At 42.2% G+C, this 21831-nt stretch overlaps 2 protein-coding genes across 4 annotated transcripts in view; one reads left to right on the forward strand and one right to left on the reverse strand.

Moving 5' to 3' along the window:
- The window catches only part of GPR39 (G protein-coupled receptor 39), a 248310-nt gene extending 247105 nt beyond the window's left edge, over positions 1 to 1205 (forward strand). For both annotated transcript variants that reach the window (XM_049889207.1, XM_049889206.1), the window contains exon 3: positions 668 to 1205. In XM_049889207.1, coding sequence (XP_049745164.1) covers positions 668 to 1179 — 512 coding nt within the window. In that variant the 3' untranslated portion in view covers positions 1180 to 1205. The remainder of the gene's footprint in view (positions 1 to 667) is intronic.
- A 418-nt stretch (positions 1206 to 1623) lies between these two features.
- LYPD1 (LY6/PLAUR domain containing 1) overlaps positions 1624 to 21831 on the reverse strand; it is a 47731-nt gene continuing 27523 nt past the window's right edge. For both annotated transcript variants that reach the window (XM_049889209.1, XM_049889208.1), the window contains one exon: positions 1624 to 1859. In XM_049889209.1, coding sequence (XP_049745166.1) covers positions 1624 to 1859 — 236 coding nt within the window. The remainder of the gene's footprint in view (positions 1860 to 21831) is intronic.

The following is a 21831-nucleotide window of genomic DNA, read 5'->3' on the forward strand; positions in this document are numbered from 1 at the left end:
TAATTTTTTTTTCCCCACAAGGGTGGAAGAGATGGTCTATCTAAAAGCATGTGAAAAGAAGCAGGTGCCATTGCAGATACACACATCATAAATACAGGTGGACCCGCCCAGCACATGTGTGTCCAAAAAGCATTCTCTGTGACAGGCTATTCCTGATCTTGCTTCCCCTGAAACTCAACGAAGCATCAGTGCAATTAAACGCACCTCGTTGTCACCAAAGGGCAGTACTTCCCTTTGACTCGAAAATAGCATCAGGCCTTCTTTATGCAGACATTCTACAAATACTGTTTAATATGGCTAGCCTGTATATATTTCTTTAAGACAAAAAGATAAAACCAGATTTATGGACCAATAAAATGCTTGGTGGATACACAAACATCAGTGAGAACATTCTTGAAATTAACAGGCATCAACAGGTATAAATAAACTGTCTAAAGCATTTAATGGTCTTTAACACAGGCAACTGCCCGGGTCTAGAAATAGTGTTAAATTTCTTTTTTTTTTTGCTAGTGGCAAAAGAAGCAGTCAAGCACAACATTGAGAAATTGGTACTATTTCCTGGCCAGTAAGCACAGAACCGAGGGACTAAATATATATATATACATTTTTTTTCCTTTCTCTTTTGGTTCTCATGCCATTCCTCTCTCTCTCCCTCTTCCCTGCTCAGGGCTGATCGTGGTGACGTTAGCCGTGTGCTGGATGCCAAACCAGATTCGCAGGATCCTGGCTGCGGCCAAACCCAAGCAGGACTGGACCAAGGCCTACTTCCGGGCGTACATGATCCTGCTGCCCTTTGCAGACACCTTCTTCTACCTCAGCTCGGTGGTCAACCCGCTGCTGTACAACGTGTCCTCGCAGCAGTTCCGCAGCGTCTTCGTCCAGGTGCTGCGCTGTCACCTGACACTGCAGCACGCCAACCACGAGAGGCGGCTGCGCGCCCCCGCCGACAGCGCCCGCTCCGCCCGCCCGCTGATCTTCACGTCCTCGTGGCGCCACTCATCTGCTAGGAGAACTAATAAGGTTTTCTTAACCACTTTCCAGAGTGAGGCTAAGGCTGACCCTAAGCCCCCGCAGTTGAGTCTCAATTCGCTAGAGCCCAGCTCCGAGACACAACCAGCGGAGGCCGCTGCAGAAGCCAACTCTACTGCAGAGAATGGTCTCCAGGAGCATGAAGTGTGAATGTCAAGTGAGGAAGCCCTGCGTGGTAACCAGCCCTCCCCCGCTCACAGGCAAAAGCACCCGCACGCAGCAGTGACAGAATGAACCGGAGCCCCATCAGGGACGGGAATGGAAGCTGGGGGACTTGGAAAAGGCAGGTGGTGTCTACCTTACTGTCTTCTGAGGGCAGATTCCGGCAGACTGACCTTGACTTTGATTACACTGTCGAGGGTGAACTTCTGCTCCACCCTGTTTCTTCATGTACACACTGAAAACTCAGTCAGACTGAATTTATTCAGAGCTTACAAAAATGTTTGACACTGAGCTCTTTCATTATTCTCAAAGAAACAAAAAAGAAAGAGGACACAGACTCCTCCCTACCCCAGAATACAGGGATGGCCAGAGGGGGCGCGCGAGGGCCAGGAGAACGACGCAGGAGCGGCTGGCTGGGGGTCTCCGTCGGCTTCAGCAGTGCACCAAGGAGTGGGCTAGTTTGAGGAGCAGGATGGTGGTGGGGAGCTCTGGCCTCAGGGCCGTGGCAGAACTGCCCCTTTTCTTGGGCCGGGGCCCGTTGCAGAGTGGGGTATTGCAGCAACTGATGCACACTGAGTTCAGTTTCCCCGGGGAGCAGAAGGACTGGTACCCGGCGGAGGCGATGAGGCAGGCCGCGGACGACGCACATGACTTGCGGTACATGATTCCTGCAACACAGACCCAAAGGAGCTGGGTTAGCATGCGCTGGTCAAAGTCAGCTGTCTCTCTGAGCCCAAATTCACAGTGTTTCCTCACTCCTCCTACAAGCCAGGGAGGTGCTCTGGGGTATTTTGTGGAGCCCCCCGAAAAGCACAAGAAACAGTATATATATATATATACACATAGTGAAGGAGACAGTCATCATTTCACCAAAGTTGTTCCCCAAGCTATTCTGGGTGCCAGTATCAGCTACTGTACCAAAGAATAAACAGCTGTTAAAATCAAAGTCTAGTTTTTTAAGCCAGAGTTCACACCGTGCACTACCACAGACCTTTCCAGTTATTAGTGTGTGTATACACACACACATACATATATATATATTTTGGTTCAGACTCTGTAATGCCAGGGAGGACCACAACTGAGTTTCTAGATTGTATCTCTATTATTAATATGTAAGTGATGACAGAGCTGTGGGTCTCAAATACATGTATATCAAATCGAGGAATATTCTGAAAGACCAAATTCCCTTCTGAAGTAGCCCTGATCTTTCCCAGGTTTGAAGGGCCCACTGAGTTTGGGTGAAGGAGGCCTGGTTGGCAGAGTACCCAGTTCAGTTTTTTTTGTCACGGAAGTTTTGTGCTTAGAAAGTGGTCACCACAAAGCTGGCATTCAATACCGTGCACTGTTTGGCCACAGAAGGAAGCCGCTCTGCAAGACTGCAGGACTGTTTTAAAGTCATCTAAACCAAACCACTTACTGTCAAGTCGATTCTCACTCATGGTTACCATGTGCTACAGAGTAGAACTGTGCCACACAGTTTTCAAGGCTGTGAAATTTTGTAAGCAGATCACCAGGCCTTTCTTCCAGGACACCTCTGGGTAGATTCAGGCTACCAACTTTTTTGGTTAGTAGTCAAGTGCTTAACTATTTGTGCCACCCAGGGACTCCCTGTCACCAAATTAAGGTGTCTCAGATTGTCAGATTGCCATTTGTCTTCTTATAGCTGGAAGTTTGATACTCAATTCAAATAATAGCTAAGCTTACTTAAACAGCTGCAATAATGGACTCATACCAACAATCAAGAAGATGGCATATTAAGGGGAACGTTTTGTTCTGTTATACGTAAGGTCAGAACCAACTTGACGGAAGCTCACCACAAGCATACTGAGTGCTTTCCTATATGCCAGGCACTATTCTAAGGGCCGCAGTGTGTACTAGCTATTTACCATCTACAACAACTCTACAAGGAAGTCACCTGGTCATCCCATTTTACAGATGGGGAGCCTGAGAGCCAGCCAGAGAGGTTCAATAATTTGCCCAAGGTCACACAACTAGAAAGTGGGGGAGTTGGAATTTGATCCCAACACCTGGGCTTCATGCTGTCAATTCTGTATTACTGTATGGCAAAGAGCCAACTGCAACAATTTTTTTTTGGCTTTATGCTGCATCATCAAAGATAGCTTTTGATGTGTGTCATGGGGAGCTGTTTTATTTTGTATCAATAAATTTTTTTTTTTGACAAATAGCAATATTTAACATTAAAACTCAGACATAGACGTGAATGGTTTCAGCCTGGTTTCTGCCCAGCACAACTGAGGGATCTAATACATTCCACCAGCCAGGGCTCCTTAGACTCTTGATTCCCGGCAGGTGCGTGTAGGCGGATATCCTTTGGTTTGGGCCGCTCCTCTCCTTTGAGAATTGCTGCTTTGGGTACTGTGGAAAAGTAAAGAATTGAACTGCCTAAAACTTCAAGTGGGAGGTGGTAAGCACTTTAGATTTACATTAAAACATGCAATTTCATGTCATTCTTTTCTATAACCGCAACTTTGGAAGGATCGATTTTCTAACACTGTTAGAAAGTCCTGAAAGGTGACTTGTCTGGAAGATAAAGCCCAAGTCTAGAGGGGAAGGGGACATTGTTTGATTTCTAAGGACTATGTTCAAAATGAGAACATCTGCAAACATCCGTTAATAATACGATTGGAAGGTACGAAGTAGGAATCTAGGAAAATTGGAAGTCATCAAAAATGAAATGGAGTGCATAAACATAGATAGCCTAGGTGTTAGTGAGCTGAAATGAACTCGTATTAGCCATTGTGAATCAAACAATCATATGGTAGTATGCCGGGAATGACAAATTGAAGAGGAATGGTGTTGCATTCATCGTCAAAAAGAACATTTCAAGATCTATCCTGAAGCACAATGCTGTCAGTGACAGGGTAATATCCATATGCCTACAAAGACCAGTTAATATTACTATTGCGCACCAACCACTAATGCCAAAGATGAGAAAACTGAAGATTGTTACCACCTTCTGCAGTCTGAAATTGATCAAACATGCAATCAAGATGCATTGATAATTACAGGAGATTGGAATGTGAAAGTGGGAATAAGAAGGAACAGTAGTTGGAAAATACAGCCTTGGTGATAGAAATGATGCCAGAGGTTGCATGATAGAATTTTGTAAGACCAATGGCTTCTTCACTGCAAATGCCCTTTTTTCACCAACATAAATGCTGACTATACACGTGAACTTTGCAAGATGGAATACACAGGAATCAAACTGACTACATCTGTGGAAAGAGACAATGGAAAAGCTCAATATCATTAGAACAAGGCCAGGAGCCAACTGTGGAGAAGACCACTGATTGCTCATATGCAAGCTCAAGTTGAAGAAAATTAAAACAAGTCCACAAGAGCCAATGTATGACCTTGAGTATAGTCCATCTGCATTTAGAGACCATCTCAAGAATAAATTTGACTTATTAAACAGTGATGACTGATGACCAAAGTTGTGGAGTGACATCAAGGACATCATGCATAAAAAAGGCAAAAAGGTCATTAAAAAGACAGGAAAGAAAAGACCAAAATAGGTGACTGAAGAGTCTCTGAAACTTCCTCTTGAATGTAGAGTAGCTAAAGTGAAAGGAAGAAATGATGAAGTAAAAGAGGTGAGCAAAAGATTTCAAAGGGGGGCTTGAGAAGACAAAGTATTATAATGTGCAAACACCTAGAGTTGGGAAACCAAAAGGGAAGAACACGCTTGACATTTCTCAAGTGGAAAGAACTAAAGAGAAAATTCAAGCCTCAAGTTGCAATATTGAAAGGTTTCTATGGGGGAAATATTAAACAGTACAGGAAACAGCAAAAGAATATGGAAGGGATAAACAGAGTCGCTGTACCAAAAATAACTGGTTGACATTCAACAATTTCAAGAGGTAACGTATGATCAAGAACTGAAGGTACTGAAGGAAGAAGTCCCAGCTACACTGAAGGCATTGGGTGAAAAACTAGGCTCCAGGAACTGACAGAATACCAATAGAGATGTTCCGGCAAATGGCTGCAGCACTGAAAGCACTAACCTATGCCAAAAAATCTGGAAGACAGCTACTTGACCAACTGGGAGAGATTCATAGTTGTGCCCATTCCAAAGAAAGGTGATCCAACTGAATAAGGAAATTATCAAACAATATCACATGCAAGTAAAATTTTGCTCAAGATCATTAAAAAGTGGTTGCAGCGGTACATCAACAGGGAACGGCCAGAAATTCAAGCTGGATTCAGAAGAGGACATGGAATGAATGAGGGCTGTCATTGCTGATGTCACATGTATCCTGGCTGAAAACACAGAATACCAGAACGGTGGTTACCTGTGTTTTATTGACTGTGCAAAGGCATTCAGCTATGTAGATCATAATAAATTATGGATAACATTGTGAAGAATGGGAATTGCCAGAACACTTACTTGGGCTCAAGCAGAACCTGCACATAGACCAAGAGGTAGTCATTAGTACAGGACAAGGGCATATGCATGGTTTAAAATCAGGAAAGGTGTGTGTCAGGGTTGTATCCTTTCCTCATACTTATTCAATGTGTATGTGGAGCAAATAATCCAAGAAGCTGGGCTATATGAAGAAGGAGACATCACGATTGGAGGGAGACTCATTAACATTCTGCAATATGCAGATGACACAACCTTGCATGCTGAAGGAGGACTTGAAGCACTTGCTGATGAAGATCAAAGACCACAGCCTTCAGTATGGATTACATCTCAACATAAAGAAAACAAGAATCCTCACTACTGGACCAATAAGCAACATCATGGTAAACGGAGAAATGATTGATGTTGTCAAGGATTTCATTTTACTTGGATTCACAATCAATCAATGCCCATGGAAACAGCAGCCAAGAAATCAAAAGATGCATTGCATTGGGTAAATCTGTTGCAAAAGACCTCTTTAAAATGTTGAAAAGCAAAGATATCACTTTCAGGAGTAAGGTGCTCCTGACCCAAGCCATGGTATTTTCAGTCACCTCATATGCATGTGAAAGCTGGACAGTGAGGAAGGAAGACTAAAGAAGAATTGATGCCTTTGAATTATGGTGTTGGTGAAGAATACTGAATATACCATGGACTTTCTGAAGAATGAACAAATCTGTCTTGGAAGAAGTACAGCCAGAATGCTCCTTAGCAGCAAGGATGGCAAGACTTTGTCTTACATACTTTGGACATGTCATCAGGAGGGACTGGTCCCTGGAGAAGGACACCCTGCTTGATAAAGTAGAGGGTCAGCAAAAAAGAAAGATGCTCAGTGAGATGGATTGATACAGTGGCTACAACAATGGTCTCAAGGATAATAACAATTGTGAGGATGATGCAGGACTGGGCAGTGTTTCGTTCTGTTGTACTTAGGATCATTATGAGTGAGAACTGACTTGATGGCACCTAACAACATGATATAGGGTGTCATCCAGTTATATAGATTTCTCATTTAAAAAACAAAAAAAGCCCGTTGCTGTTGAGTTGATTCTGACTCATAATGACCCTATAGAACAAAGTAGAACTGCCCCATAGGGTTTCTAAGAAGCATCTGGTGAATTTGAACTGCTGACCTTTTGGTTAACAGCTGCGTTCTTCACCACTTTGCCACTAGGGTGTCATTGGAAATTCAAGATTATAAAGGGCTTTGAGAGAAGAGAAAGACGTTTTACTCGTTCTTTTGACTGAATTTAAACTGGTGGTGATAACCCAGGTAAAACTGCCTTACAGAGACATGGGGTGGGGCTGGGGGGGCGGGAGGGCTGGCGGGGGTCGGGGGGTAAGGCTGGGCAGAAAGGCTGACCATTTAGAGTCTGCAAAGATATGGAGACAAACCACCTCTCCCAGGGCCTCATGTAAAGAACAATATTCTGGAACATTCTTCTGGACTCCTAACCAGGTAGGATGGGGAGGAAGTCCAGGGAGAACCAGGAAGTGGTCTTGGGAAATAGAGAATTTCTCTGAAAGGAGGACATGACTGAATATCTCACATGCCCATGAGTTTAAGCACAAGGAAGTCACAGTAGCCTGTGAACTAGAACTGCTTAAGAAGCCATAGAAGAGAACATGAAGGACCCAAGAGCCAGACATGTGCAGAATAAGACTGAAAGGAAATAAAATGGGGACTCAGGAGTATTTACCATCAGTTACATGCTTACGAGGATTAACTCCAAGTAGATCTCGGATTTAAATGTTAAACTAAAAACCAAAGAAGTACTAAAAGAAATTTTGGAACCTTAGGAGATTTATAATTTAAGATTAGTGAACGGTTTTCAATAATACCCAAAAGCCATTAAAGGAAAGATTGATGAATTAAATTATGCAGAAATAAAAACACAAATCTCTGATAAAAATCACAAAAATGAAATATTGGGAAAAATGTTTGCAACTGAAATCACAAAGAGCAAATGTCCTTAATAGGTAAAATTGTCCTATAAATCAGGAAGAATCATAACTCATTAGAAAAATGGGGACAGCAAATGATCAAGACAATTTACAGAAAAGGAAATATAAAGGGCTTTGAAGTACATGAAAAGATGCTCACCCTCCATCGTAATAAAGAGAAATGCAAATTAAAACTACCTTGAGAGAGAGGAGTAGTCAGACACTTTGTGTTGTCTCTTTCACAACAACCCCCAAAACCCAGTGCCATTGAGTCAATTCTGACTCGTAGCGACCCTATAGTAAAGACCTGAAAAAACAATATCGGATATATATGACAATCTAGAAACCCTAAGCATCAAAGGACAAAGCTGAAGAACCGGACTAAGAGGGGAGACAATTGAAAAACAGTGGAAATGAACTAGATGGTGCCTGGCTACAACTGATGACTGCCCTCACGGGGAATACAACAGAGAAGCCCTGAGGAAGCAGGAGAGCAGTGGGATGCAGACCCCAAATTCTCGTAAAAAGACCAGACTTTATGGTCTGACTGAGGCTAGAAGAACCCTGGTGGTCATGGCCCCCAGACCTTCTGTTGGCCCAGGACAGGAACCATTCCCAAAGCCAACTCTTCAGACGGATTGGACTGGACAATGGGATGGAAAGGGATGTTGATGAGGAATGAGCTTCTTGGATCAGGTGGACACTTGAGACTATGTTGGCATCTCCTGCCTGGAGAGGAAATGAGAGGGTAGAGGGGGTTAGAAGCTGGTGAAATGGGCATGAAAAGAGAGATTGGAGGGAGGGAGCGGGCTGTCTCATTAGGGGGAGAGCAATTGGGAACATGTAGCAAGGTGTATGTAAGTTTTTGTGTGAGAGACTGACTTGATTTGTAAACTTTCACTTAAAGCACAATAAAAATTAAAAAAAAAAAAAAGCAGTGGAAATGGGGAATTACAGGTCACTGGTGTCCTGCTAGATGAATCTGCACAGCATGGACATACTGAGGGAAGCAGCAGCATCCCAAGTTGAAATCCACACCATCTGGTGCAGCTAAGCAGGCGTGACTCTGCATGTATCTCCAGAACCAAACAGGAGTGACACCAGATATGTGAAAGTTGAGTGTACACTCCCAACCCACTGTGCATGACAAAGCCCTACCCCCAGCAGAGCTCCCCAGGCCAAGGAGCACGCTCTCCACCTCATCCATCCCCCTCCCCGCTCTGACAACAGTCTGGCAGCATCTACCCAGCCACGTCCTCTAAGCCAGGAACTTGTGACCCTGGTTCAGAGGCACACGCCCCTCCACCCAGCCATGGGCACGGGGATCCATGGGCCTGCAGTCACCTGCACTGGTGTCTAGCTGGCTCACTCAGCATAGCACCTACACATTGGCATAAGATGAGCAGAGTTCCCATTTTCACTGGAAGCAGCCAAGCATAACAGTCAACACTGCCCTCTAAGCCTGCAGCTCTTGGCCCAGCCTGAGGTGCTTGCCCGTTAGTCAGCCCCTGGCATAAGGGGTGTATAGGCTTCCAGTGCTGATCACCCACACCAGTGCCTTGCTGGTCAATCCAGCAAAGCATGCTCTCATTAGGAGAAAGTGGGCAGGGCTCCCAGCTGAAGTCCATTTGAATCTGAAGTAGCCAAGCGGGAGCTGAAGATCTGTAGCATTTGAGTCAACCCACTCCAGCCAGCCACTCACAGCAGGAGGCTGGGAACCAGTGGTGCCCCCCCAATCTCTCTAGTCAACAGCACCGGGTACTCAAGGACCAGCTGCATCCCCCTCTCCCCTCAACTATGTGTTCTAGTGGACAGGGGCATACCTTACATCTGCGAAGCTGACAGCCCCATATATTGCCCCCCCCCCCCCACATTGCCCCCTACTGCAACCAGAGACCTGTGACTGCTCCAAACACCCCCATGCAGCCCTGCCTACCCAGGACTGTAGGTGAGAATCTCTGCACCACACACTTGGTGACCAACGACCAAGGCACCTACACCTTGACCAACCGCCAAGTGGTGGAACACATATATAACATCCAAACCAATGACCAGGGAGAACACCCCTTGCACCCACGGCCACATGACCAGCAGGACACATTCATCACCTCACCAAAAACTCCACCTACATCCTCAGCAGCCCCACAAAAACACTGAACAGACTCCTGGGCACACATACTGAGTAGCTGCCCCACCAATGTAGAGACAGAAGGTGAGAGCTTCAACATGGCCAGATTAATAACTCCAGTAGCACACATCCCAAGCCTACTTGGATATATCAAAACAAAACAACAAAAAATCAGGATGCAGTAAACAAACATACAATAGATAAACACGTTAACTTCTTGATGCCTCAGAGACAACAGTCAATATGAAATCACATTAAGAAGCGGAACAAGATGGCTCCAGCAAGCAACCAAAATAAAGAACAAGGAAACCTTCCAGAGGTAAATAAGGCAATGGGACTACCTGATAAAGAAGTCAAAAGACTAATATACAGAGGTATCAGAGATCAAGAAGGAGATTAGCGAAAACAGACCAAATGAGGAACACACAGGCAAAGCTATACAAGAATTCAGGAAAACAGTACAAGAACAAAACAACAGAATAAATAGACTACTAGAAACCACACAGAAACAGCAACAAGAAATCCAAAAAATTAACAATAAAATTTTAGAATAAGACAATTCAATAGAAGGTCATAGGAGCATGAGATAATGGAAGTCAGAATTAGATGGAAGATAAATACCTTGGCAGCAATTTGTTTGAGGAAAATCAGAAAAAAGAATGAAGAAAGCCTAAGAATTATGTGGGATACTATCAAGAGGAAAAACCCACAAGTGATTGGAGTTCCAGAATGGGGTGGGAAGAGGGGAAAACTGAAAACACAGAGTTGTTGAAGATTTGCTGGCAGAAAACTTCCTTAATATCATGAAAGGTGAGAAGCTATCTATCCAAGAAGTTCAACAAACCCCATATAAGACAGACCCCAAAAGAAAGTCACCAAGACATATCATAATAAAACTTGCCAAAACCAAAGACAAAAAAAGAGATCTGAGAGCAGCTAGGATAAAATGAAAAATCACCGACAATGGAGAACCAATAAGACTAAGCTCTGATTACTCAGCAGAAACCATGCAGGCAAGAAGGTAATGGGGTGATATATATAAAGTCTTGAAGGAAAAATATTGCCAGTCAGGAATTATATATCCAGCAAAATTGTCTCTCAAATATGATGGCAAAATTAGGTCATTTCCAGATAAACAGAAATTAAGGGAATATGTAAAAACCAAACCAAAATTACAAGAAATATTGAAGTGAGTCCTCTGGTTAGAGAGCCAACAACATTAGACAACAATCCAAGACTAGGACACAGGACAGATCAACCAGACACCAACCCGGATAAGGAATTCACAAAAATAAAACAAAGATAAAAGGCTGAAAATAGGGAACCAGAGATGTCAATATACAAACGATGAAAAAGTCAAAACAAAAGGAGGGAATAAACACTGTAGTCAAAGAACTTCCATATGCAGAGGAAGTCAAGATGATATTAAGTAATAACAGACTATTTTAAACTTAGAAAAATAAAGGTAAATTTCCAGGTAACCACAAAGAAAGCTAACAAACCTACCCACAAAAATAAAAAAGTCTCAGTGAACACAAAATCAACAATAATGAAAGAAAAAGAAAATCCATAAACAAACTCAGCACATAAAATTAAACAGCTCAAAGAAACCATCAACATCACACACACATACACTATATATATATATATATATACACAACAACAAAACAACAGGAAACTCATACCTTATCAATAATTACACTGAACGTAAATGGCCTAAATGTACCAGTACAGAGAGTGGCAGAATGGAGAAATAAACACTATCCATCTATATGCTGCCTACAAGAGATGTACCTTAGACAGAAAGACAAACTAAAACTCAAAGGATGGAAAAATATATATCAAGCAAACATTAAACAAAAGAGCAGGCATGGCAATATTAATCTTGGATAAAATAGAGTTTAAAGCAAAATCCACCATAAAGGATAAGGAAAAACACTATATAAGGATTCAAGGGTCACTACGCCAGGAGGACATAACCATAATAAATACATATGCATACAATGACAGGGCTCCAAAATACATAAACTCTAACAGCACTGAAAAGAGAAATAGTTCCACAATAATAGTAGTAGGCTTCAACACACTTTTAGTGAAGGACAGAACATCTAGAAAGAAACTCAGTAAAGATACAGAAGATCTAAATACCACAATCAAACAACTAAATCTCACAGACATATACAGAACACACTCCACCCAAAAGCAGCAAAATATACATTCTTTTCCAGTGCACGTGGATCACTCTCTGGAATAGGCCACATTATAGGCCACAATGTAAGCCTTAACAAAACCCAAAGCATGGAAACAATACAAGGCATCTTCTCTGATCATAATGCAATAAAGGTAGAAATCAAAACAGAAACTGTAAGAAAAAAGTCAAACACATGGAAACTGAACAGCACCTTTTCTTAAAAACTTCTGGGTAATAGAAGAAATCAAGGATGGAATAAAAAAAATTCATAGACTCAAATGAAACTGAAAACACATCTTACCAAAACCTTTGGGACACAGCAAAAGCAGTGTTTAGAGGTCAGTTTATACCAATAAATGTACACATCAAAAAAGAAAGAAAGAAAAAAAAAGGCCAAAATCAAAACACTGACCCTACAACTCAAACAAATAGAAAGAGTACAGCAAAAGAAGCCCTCAGTTACCAGAATAAAGGAAATAATTAAGATCAGGGCAGAAATAAATAGAGAATAGATAAACAATAGAAAGAATTAACAAGACCAAAACTTGGTTCTGTGAAAAGATCAACAAAATCGACAAACCACTGGCCAAACTGACAAAAGAAAAACCAGAGAGGAAGCAAATAATCCGAATAAGAAATGAGACAGGTGATATCACAACAGACCCAACTGAAAAGGATCATAACAGAATACTATGAAAAACTGTACTCCAGTAAACTTGAGGACCTAGAGGAAATGGACAAATTTAATTTCTTTTTTTTTACCTACCTACCTAAACTAATACAAACTGAGGTAGAAAAATGAAAACGGACCCATAACAAAAGAAGATATTGAAGAGGTAATTAAAAAAAAAAAACAACAAAAAAACTCCCAACAACAAAAAAAGCCCTGGCCTGGATGGCCTCACTAGAAAATTCTACCAAACATTCAGAGAAGAGCTCACAACAATACTACTCAAACTATTTCAGTGCATGGAAAAGAAGGAATACTCTCAAATTCATTCTATGAAGCCAGCATAACCCTGATACCAAAGCCAGGCAAAAACATCACAAAAAAAGAAAACTATAGACCAATATCTCTCATTAACATAAATGCAAAAAACTCTAGCCAACAGAATTCAACAGCATATCAAAATAATAATAATAATACATCATGACCAAGTGGGATTCATACCAGGTATGCAGGGATGATCCAACATTAGAAAATCAATCAATGTAATCCACCACATAAACAGAAGAATCACATGATCATATCAATTGATGCAGAAAAGGCATTTGACAAAGTCCCACACCTATTCCTGACAAAAACTCTAAGCAAAATAGGAATAGAAGGAAATTCTTTGACATAATAAAGGGCATTTATATAAAAACAACAGCCAACATCATTCTCAACAGAGAGATACTGAAACCATTCCTTGTGATAACGGGACCCAGACAAGGATTTTCTTTATCACCCCTCTTATTCAACATCTTGCTGGATGTCCCAGCTAGAGCATTATGGCAAGAAGTAAAGGGCATCCTAGCTGGTAAGGAAGAGGTAAAACTATCCCTATTTGCAGATGATATGCCTTATAGATGGAAAACCCCAAAGAATCCACAAGAAAGCTACTGGAACTAATAAGAATATTTCAGCGAAGTAGCAGAACACAAGATTAACATACAAAAATCAGTTGGATTCCTCTACAATAGCCCCCAAGAAGAAAAAATATTTAGCAATAAATCTAAACAGGGACGTAAAGGACCTATACAAAGAAAACTACAAAACATTACTGCAAGGAACTAAAAGAAACCCATGTAAGTGAAAAACATACCATGTTTATGGATAAGACTCAACATTGTGAAAATGTCAATACCACCCAAAGCGATCTACAGATACAAAATGCAATCCCCATCCAAATTTCAACAACGTTCTTTAACAAGAGGGAGAAAAAAAATCGCAAAGTTTATATGGAAAGGGAAGAGGCCCTGGAAAAGTAAAGCATGACTGAAGAAGAAGAAGAAAAGTGGGAGGCGTCACACTACCTGATCTTAGAACATTATTACACAGCCACTGTAGTCAAAACATCATGGTATTGGTATAGCAGATGCATAGACCAATGGAACAGAATTGAGAACCCAGATATTTGAAAAAGGGTCAAAGTCTGTTAAATGGGAAAAGACAGTCTCTTTAACAAATGGTACTGGCATAACTGGATGTCCATCTGTAAAAAAAAATGAATCAAGATCCATACCTCACACTATACAAAAAAACTAACTCCAAAAAACCTAAATACAAAATCTAAAATGATAAAGATCATGGGACAATGCCAGGGGCCCTAATACATGGCATAAATAGTATAAAAACCATAACTAACAATGCACAAAGACCAGAAGAGAAACTAGACAACTGGGAGCTCCTAAAAATTAAAACACTTAATGTTCATCAAAAGAATTCAGCAAAAGAGTAAAAAGAGAAACTACACACTGGGAAAAAATTTTCTAACAAGGGTCTAATCTCTAAAGTCTATGAAATACTTCAACACCTCAAGAACAAATAGCCAATTAAAATGGGCAAAAGATATGAACAGACACTTCACCCAAGAAGACATTCAGGTGGCTAAAAGATACGTGATGAAATGCTCGTGGTCATTAGCCATTCAAAAAACCAAAACCAAACAGACTGCCGTCAAGTCCTCTCCAACTCATAGTGACCCTATAGGAGAGTAGAACTGTCCCGTAGGGTTTCCATTAGAGAACTGCAAATCAGAAAAATGAGATACCATCTCACCTCAACATTACTGACACGAATCACAACAACAGAAAATAACAAATGCTGGAGAGGCTGTGGAGAAAATGGAACCCTTATGCACTGCTGGTAGCAGTGCAAAATGTTTATACCACTTTGAAAAACGAATATGGCACTTCCTTAAAAATCTAGAAATAGAAATACCATACCATCTGGCAATCCCACTTCTAGGAATATACTATAGAGAAATAAGAACCATCTCATGAATAAACATATGCACACCCATATTCACCGCAGCTGGAAATCCTGGTGGCATAGTTGTTAAGAGCTACAGCTGCTATCCACCAGGTGCTCCTTGGAAACCCTACGGGGGGCAGTTCTACTCTGTCCTGTAGGGTTGCTATGAGTCGAAATTGACTAGACGGCAACAGGTTTATTCATTGCAGCCCTATTCACAATAGCAAAAAGATGGAAAATCCTAAATGCTCATCATCATGAATCTGCAAAACATCTCACAACATGAATGAATCTGGAAGGCATTATGCTGAGTGAAATAAGTCACAAAAGGACAAATATTGCATGAGACCGCTATTATAAGAACTCAAGAAAAGGTTTACACACAGGAAAAAAAAAACACAAAAAACCTTTTGATAGTTATGAGGGTAGGGAGGGAGGGGGAAAGGAAATCACTAACTAGATAGTAGACAAGTGTCAACTTTGGTCAAGGTAAAGTTGACACACAATATAGGGAAAGTCAGCACAACTTGACCAAAGCAAAGGCATGGAAGTTTCCTAGACACACCCAAACACCTTGAGGGACCAAGTTGCTGGGGTTGGGGGCTGGAGACTATAGTCTCAAAGGACATCTAGGTCAATTGGCATAACATAGTTCATAAAGAAAATGTTCTACATCCCACTTGGTGAGCAGCATCTGGATTCTTAAAAGTTTGTGAGCATCCATCTAAGATACATCTTTTCGTACCATCCCATACGAAGCAAAGGAGAATGAAAAAAAACAAAGACATAAGGAAAATATTAGCCCAAAGGACTAAGGAACCACATGAACCAGAGACTCCACCAGCTGGGCCAAGAACTAGATGATGGCAGGCTACCACCACCAACTGCTCCGACAGGGATCACAACAGAAGGTCCCAGACAATGCCAGAGAAAAATGTAGAACAAAATGCAAACTCACAGATAAAGTCCAGACCTAGTAGTCTGACAGAGACTGGAGGAATTCCCAAGACTATGGCCCCCAGACACTCTGCTAACCCAAAACTGAAACCACTCCCGAAGCCCAGTTTTCAGATAAAGATTAGTCAGGCCTATAAAACAAAAAATAACAGGCATGAAGAACATGCTTCTTAGTTCCATCAAATATATGAGATGAAACGGGCAACTCCTGTACAAAAGCAAGGCAAGAAGGCAGGAAGGGACAGAAACTGGACGAATGGACACAGGGAACCCGGGATGGAAAGGGGGAGAGTGCTGTCACATTGCAGGGATTGCAACCAATGTCACAAAATAATATGTGTTTAAGTTTTTGAATGAGAAATTAACTTGAGCTGTGAACTTTCACCTAAAGCACAATAAAATTAAAAAAAAAAATAAAGTTAGATCCTTTGAAGTTAAAAAAAAAAAAAAGACTATGAAAAGTTTATTAGCACCTAAACGTTCTTAACTCTTAGGAAACAGGCCCTCTCACACATTGTCAGTTAAGAGTATAAAGCAGTATAAATTCTAGAAGGCAATGTGATGATAGCTATCGACATTACAAATGCACACACTCTTTGACCCAGCAATTCCACCTCTATGAATTATACACGTGCGAAATGACTATATTCAAGGCTATTCATCGCAGAGCAGTTTGTAGTAGCAGAAGAATGGACAATCGCACTCTCCAGCAGGAGGGGACTGGCTAAATGCTCGGTGGCTCATCCACACAGTGGACGCTCTGCAGCTGCAAATCAGTGAGCAACAAGCTCCAGGATATTTTGTTAAAAACAATGTACAGGTAGACTCTCCCTCCCTCCCTTGACTCCTTGGCCTCTTACAGTTTTCCAAACGCTGTTCTAAGACCTTTACAAATATTAACTTATTTAATCATCATAATAGCTCTCGGGGTAATGTGCATTTTGCAAGTGGAGAAACTGAGGCAGGGAGAGGTTAACTAATTTGCTTAGGGGTCACACAGGTAATATGTGGTACAGCTGGGATTTGAACCCAGGAAGGCTGGCATTAGAATTTATGCCCTTAACCACTCTTATGACACTGCATAGCATGGTTTAACGTGCTTCCATGTGGGAAAAAGGGAAGGTTATACACGCTGTGCGGAAAATCAAATCCTACTCCACTGACACCAAATATAATAATCAAATCAGTCTCAGGTCAGTGCAATCTATTCTAATTCAACTCGCAGCAGCTGTCCAGGCAGCACTTCCTCCCCTGACCCTGTCACCAGATCTAGGTCACACAGTCCTCCAGACTGCCAAGTCTCCCTACGACTTCAGATGCCAGGGCCCCCTCATTTCTGACCTGCTGGCTCCTACTACGCCCTTGGGTTTGAGAACTCACTAGAATGGCTCACAAAACTCACAGAAAGCACTGTACTTCTGATTAGAGGCTTATATAGCAAAAAGTATACAGGTGAAGAGATGCATAGGGTGAGGCCTGGGAGGGTTGCCCATGCAGAGCTGCCACATCCAAACAGGGGCACACTACCTTCCCACCTGCATCGATGTCTACCACCAACCAGGAAGCCCATGGAGCTTCCGAGTCTAGAGCCTTTATTGGGGCTGCTTTAGTTGGGGCTATGGTGGTGCAGTGGTTAACAGTTATGGCTTGTTACGCTAATCAAAAGGTTGGCAATTCAAATCCACCAGCTGCTCCTCGGAAACCCTATGGAGCAGTTCTACTCTGTCCTATAGGGTCACTATAAGTCGTAATTGACTTGACAGCAATGGGTTTGGTTTTTTAAAAATTCTTTTAAGTTGGCAAGATTGATCGAATTATGCCCCCTTCCCTGAGTTCAGGCGATATCACATGGTGGGTCTTTCTGGCCTGGCCAGCCTCTACCTGAGCATAACCTGTTAGGTCAGGTGTGGTCTGCCCTCCCTCCCCCCAATCCAAATGCCTAGCAAGGCAATTGCTAGGTTGTACAGTAAGGGTACTATATGAAAAAAACCAAAACCAAAACCAAATCCATTGCTGTCGAGTTGATTTTGATTCATAGTGACCCTATAGCCCTCATCCAGGGAACTTCAGTCACTGAGAAAATTCCAAGGTTTTAGAGGTTGTCTCCTAGGAACCAAAGACAAAAAATTTTTTGAGTAAACTTAATTGTAACCCACCCCCCCACACATATATATTTTGTATAAAAAAAAATAAAAAATTAAAAAAAAATTTTTTTATACATACTCATAAAACATATCTGGAAGAGTACACAAGAAAGAAATCACAGTGGTTATCTCTAGGGAAGGGTACAGGGTGGGGGCACAGGACAAAAACCAACTGCTGTGGAGTCGATAAAAAAACTACAGCCCCCTTTTTTTCATTTGAAATTAGAACCATGAGACTAAAGCACTCCCCTCCCCGCTTTTAACCTTCTGAAAGAAACATTGCCCCCAAAGAACCTTTTATCAAACGGCTTCTCTTTCCAAGTGTACCACAAGTCCTTCTAGCTGTTTCCACCAGAGGGGGCCTGGGAATGAACACACCCTCAGGAAGAGAGCCAGCTAGAAAGGGCTGCTCCAAAGCCCACGCGTCAGGGTCACAGGGAAGGGGTACTTTTGTCTCTCTACTTTTCCTTAAACCCAGCCGCCACAAGCTCAGGTGAGCCTGCGGGAGAAGAGGCTGTGAGAAAACCAGAGCAAGCCCTCTCACAGACTGCTGAGGGGGAGCACAAATTGGCATAAGAGCAACTTGGATGGAGCTATAAAAATTAAAAATGTACAAATCCAACAGTTCTGTATCTCCACATTTACTCCTCAAAACAAAACACACTTCTTTATAGGAAAAAGTTACCTTTAAACTATGGGATGTTAAGAAGCGTTAAAAGGTAAGCGCAGAGTTCTGGAAGATTCCTTCCCAATGAGTGAAAAGATGAAGTTCCAGAATGATGTTTAAGTATTTCATTTATGGCGGTTCCATGTGGGAGACCAGGGTTCGATCCCTGGCCAATTACCTTATACGCAATCACCACCCATCTGTCAGTGGGGGCTTGCAAGTTATGATACTGAACAGGTTTCAGTGGAGTTTCCAGACTAAGGTGGACTAGGAAGAAAGGACTGGAGATCTACTTTCAAAAATAAGCAAATAAAAACCTATGGATCACAACGGTCTGATCAGCAACCGATCATGGGCATGGTATGGGACTGGCAGCGTTTTATTCTGTTGTGCATGGGGTCACCATGAGTCGGGGGCAGATGTGATGGCAGTGAACAACAGTTTATGTAAGAAAAACACAAGGCAATACAGTATGTACTCAAAGTGAGTCTGTAGGGATGTGTGTGTACATAATCTAAGTGTGTGCAGTTGTATCTCTACGTGAAATCTAATAGAGTGGTCCCACTGAGACAGGCGAGTCTCTTTAGGGATAGGCCATAGTCAGGAAGCAGTTTTTGTTTATTTGTGATACTTGTATGTTTTACAATGGAACTACACTCATGGATTGCATCTGTAATTACAAATTAATAGAATTAAAAAATATAAACTAAGGGAGGCATTTTATAGAAATCTCTCAGACCCAGCAGCATGTGGCACCAGGTGGCAGAATGCAGCCCAGCCTCACGGCATCTGGGATCTCCCCTGGAGCCTTCGACAGGCTTCAGTGAAGGGTGCGAGGGCTTGGCCTGACTTCAGCAGCACCATGGGTAGGAGATGGTTGCTGGACTGAACCCAGCCATGGGCTTGGTTTCCCTGTATCTTTATGCTGTCCTGGTGGCCACAGCAGCCCCCAATGCTGGGTCAGCACAGGAGAAGACAGTGTCCAAGAGCATTAGTGACACACCCCTTGGAGACTTCCCAAATATCTGCTTCCTATCCCCCTTCCTACATGACTTTTCTCCTAATCATGTTTAATATACTATGTACTTTACTAATACATCTTTATTTCTAGAGGGTAAGCCCCAGCACTTAGGACAGTATCTAGCACATAATAAGGGCTCAGTAAATACTGAATGAATAAATGAGTGAATGAGCAAATGAATGAATAAAAGACTGAATGAAGGGAGCAAGGAAAAATAAGACAGAAAAGGAGGATAATTTGAAGGGGGTTGGGAGGTTCTATGGTAGTATCTGCTTTTCTGACTAGTTGCAACCCAAATTTGTTTCCTAGGCCACTGAGCCTGGGTTAACGAGGTTACATACAGCTAATACAAACCTCCAGGCTTTTGGTTGACACAGGGCAGGGCTCTGAGAGATTCTGAGAGATCCAAAGCAAGCAGGCTTGGGCAGTTGATGAAGGGCTATCTATCAAACCCGCTGGCTAATCCCAGCCTTGACCAGCACCCAGGCCACTCCACCCTCCAGGGGCACAGAGAGGTGTCCTGCCCATGCCGTGTCGTTTCTCACAGCTCTAAGCTGCAGACCAGAAGTGTGCCTGTGGAACACACCACCCCAATCACCAAATTAATCAAGACACCCAGCATTTAAGACTTTCATTCTCTTTATTAAAGGAGCACACCAGCCCAGGGACAAGGACTAGAAGGCAGGAGGGGACAGGAAAGCTGGTAATAGGGAACCTAAGGTTGAGAAGGAAACCCTGGTGGCATAGTGGTTAAAAGCTATACCTGCTAACCAAAAGGTTGGTAGTTCAAATGCACCAGGCGCTCCTTGGAAACTCTATGGGGCAGTTCTACCCTGTCCTATGGGGTTGCTGTGAGTTGGAATCGACTCAGTCGTAGTGGGTTATTTTAAGGTTGAGAAGGGAGAGTGCTGACATGTCATGGGGTTGGAAACCAAAGTAAAAAACAAAACAAAAAATTTTCATCCCCTTTAATTCTTTAGAAAGGTGAGGGCCTCCTGGGGGCTCTTGGATTTAGATGGGTATCTATGTTTGCTTTAAAAATACCACAAATTGTACGCCCTGAGGTAGTTGCGCGTATTAATCTGCCTTATTTAGGATGTGAATGATGGGTATGCCAAAGGAATGAAATAGAGTAAATAAAATACTGAGGTTACTTCCTGAGGAGTTCATTCCACTGTGACAACTGTACCTGTTCCCTGGGACCTGTGAAATTAGACTATGAAGGAAATTATGTTAGGAAGAAATGAAAAAACCAAAACCAAACCCATTGCCACTGAGTCAGTTCTGACTCATAGCGACCCTATAGGACAGGGTAGAACAGCCCCATAGAGTTTCCAAGGAGTGCCTGGTGGATTGGAACTGCAGACCTTTTTTGGTCAGCAGCCGTAGCACTTAACCACTGCCCCACCAGGGTTTCCATGTTAGCAAGAGTTATGCTGCAAAGAGATCGTGGGAATAAGGAAAAAGGAAATAGCACTGGAGCCTCTGTCCCCTATGCACTGGAATTAAATATATATCTGGGTTGAAATGCATCCAAATAGATGGTACAAAAACATTTTGGCATCACTGTGTGTTCTATTTTACAGACACTAGAAATAATCTTTTCATGTTACATGAATATGTGTAAAGCACTCCAAAAAGTACCTGGCACAAAGTAGGTGCTAAATAGGACTTTGTTGTTGATGTCATTGCCATTGTTATTATTACGTCCATGGGGCATTTTCTTGTTCATGTCCTTAATTCATACAAGTAGCTACTTGAATTTACATACAATATGGCGCTTCAATGATAATTGCTCGATTTGCTCTGACATTTAAAATTATCAACTTCTCTTTTCCCTAATAGCTTTCCACAGTCTGTCCCAGTTCCTCCTGGACTCTGGCATCTTTTCTTTGGGCTACAGTTTAAAAGATGCGTTGGTTCTGCATTCAGATGGAGGGAGAGCAAAGGCAAGCTAGGAGATAGGCAGAAGAAGGGAGAAAGACAGAAGTTTTAGAAGCTGATGTGAATGCTGGATAGCCCCTGTCTGCTTCTTTGTGGCAAGCACTCCATCAGGCATGAGGCTGAATTATTGATTACATGGAGGGAAGAAGAAAGATGGTGTTTTCTCTTTGAGTCTAGCTCTTTTTGCCTGTTCCTAACATAGCTGCGCCACCAAAGACTGAGCAGGCAGAAAATGCATGTGGAACAAGCCTACTCGAAGTCC

This window comes from Elephas maximus, chromosome 6 (genome assembly GCF_024166365.1).
Source record: "Elephas maximus indicus isolate mEleMax1 chromosome 6, mEleMax1 primary haplotype, whole genome shotgun sequence".
Taxonomy (NCBI): domain Eukaryota; kingdom Metazoa; phylum Chordata; class Mammalia; order Proboscidea; family Elephantidae; genus Elephas; species Elephas maximus.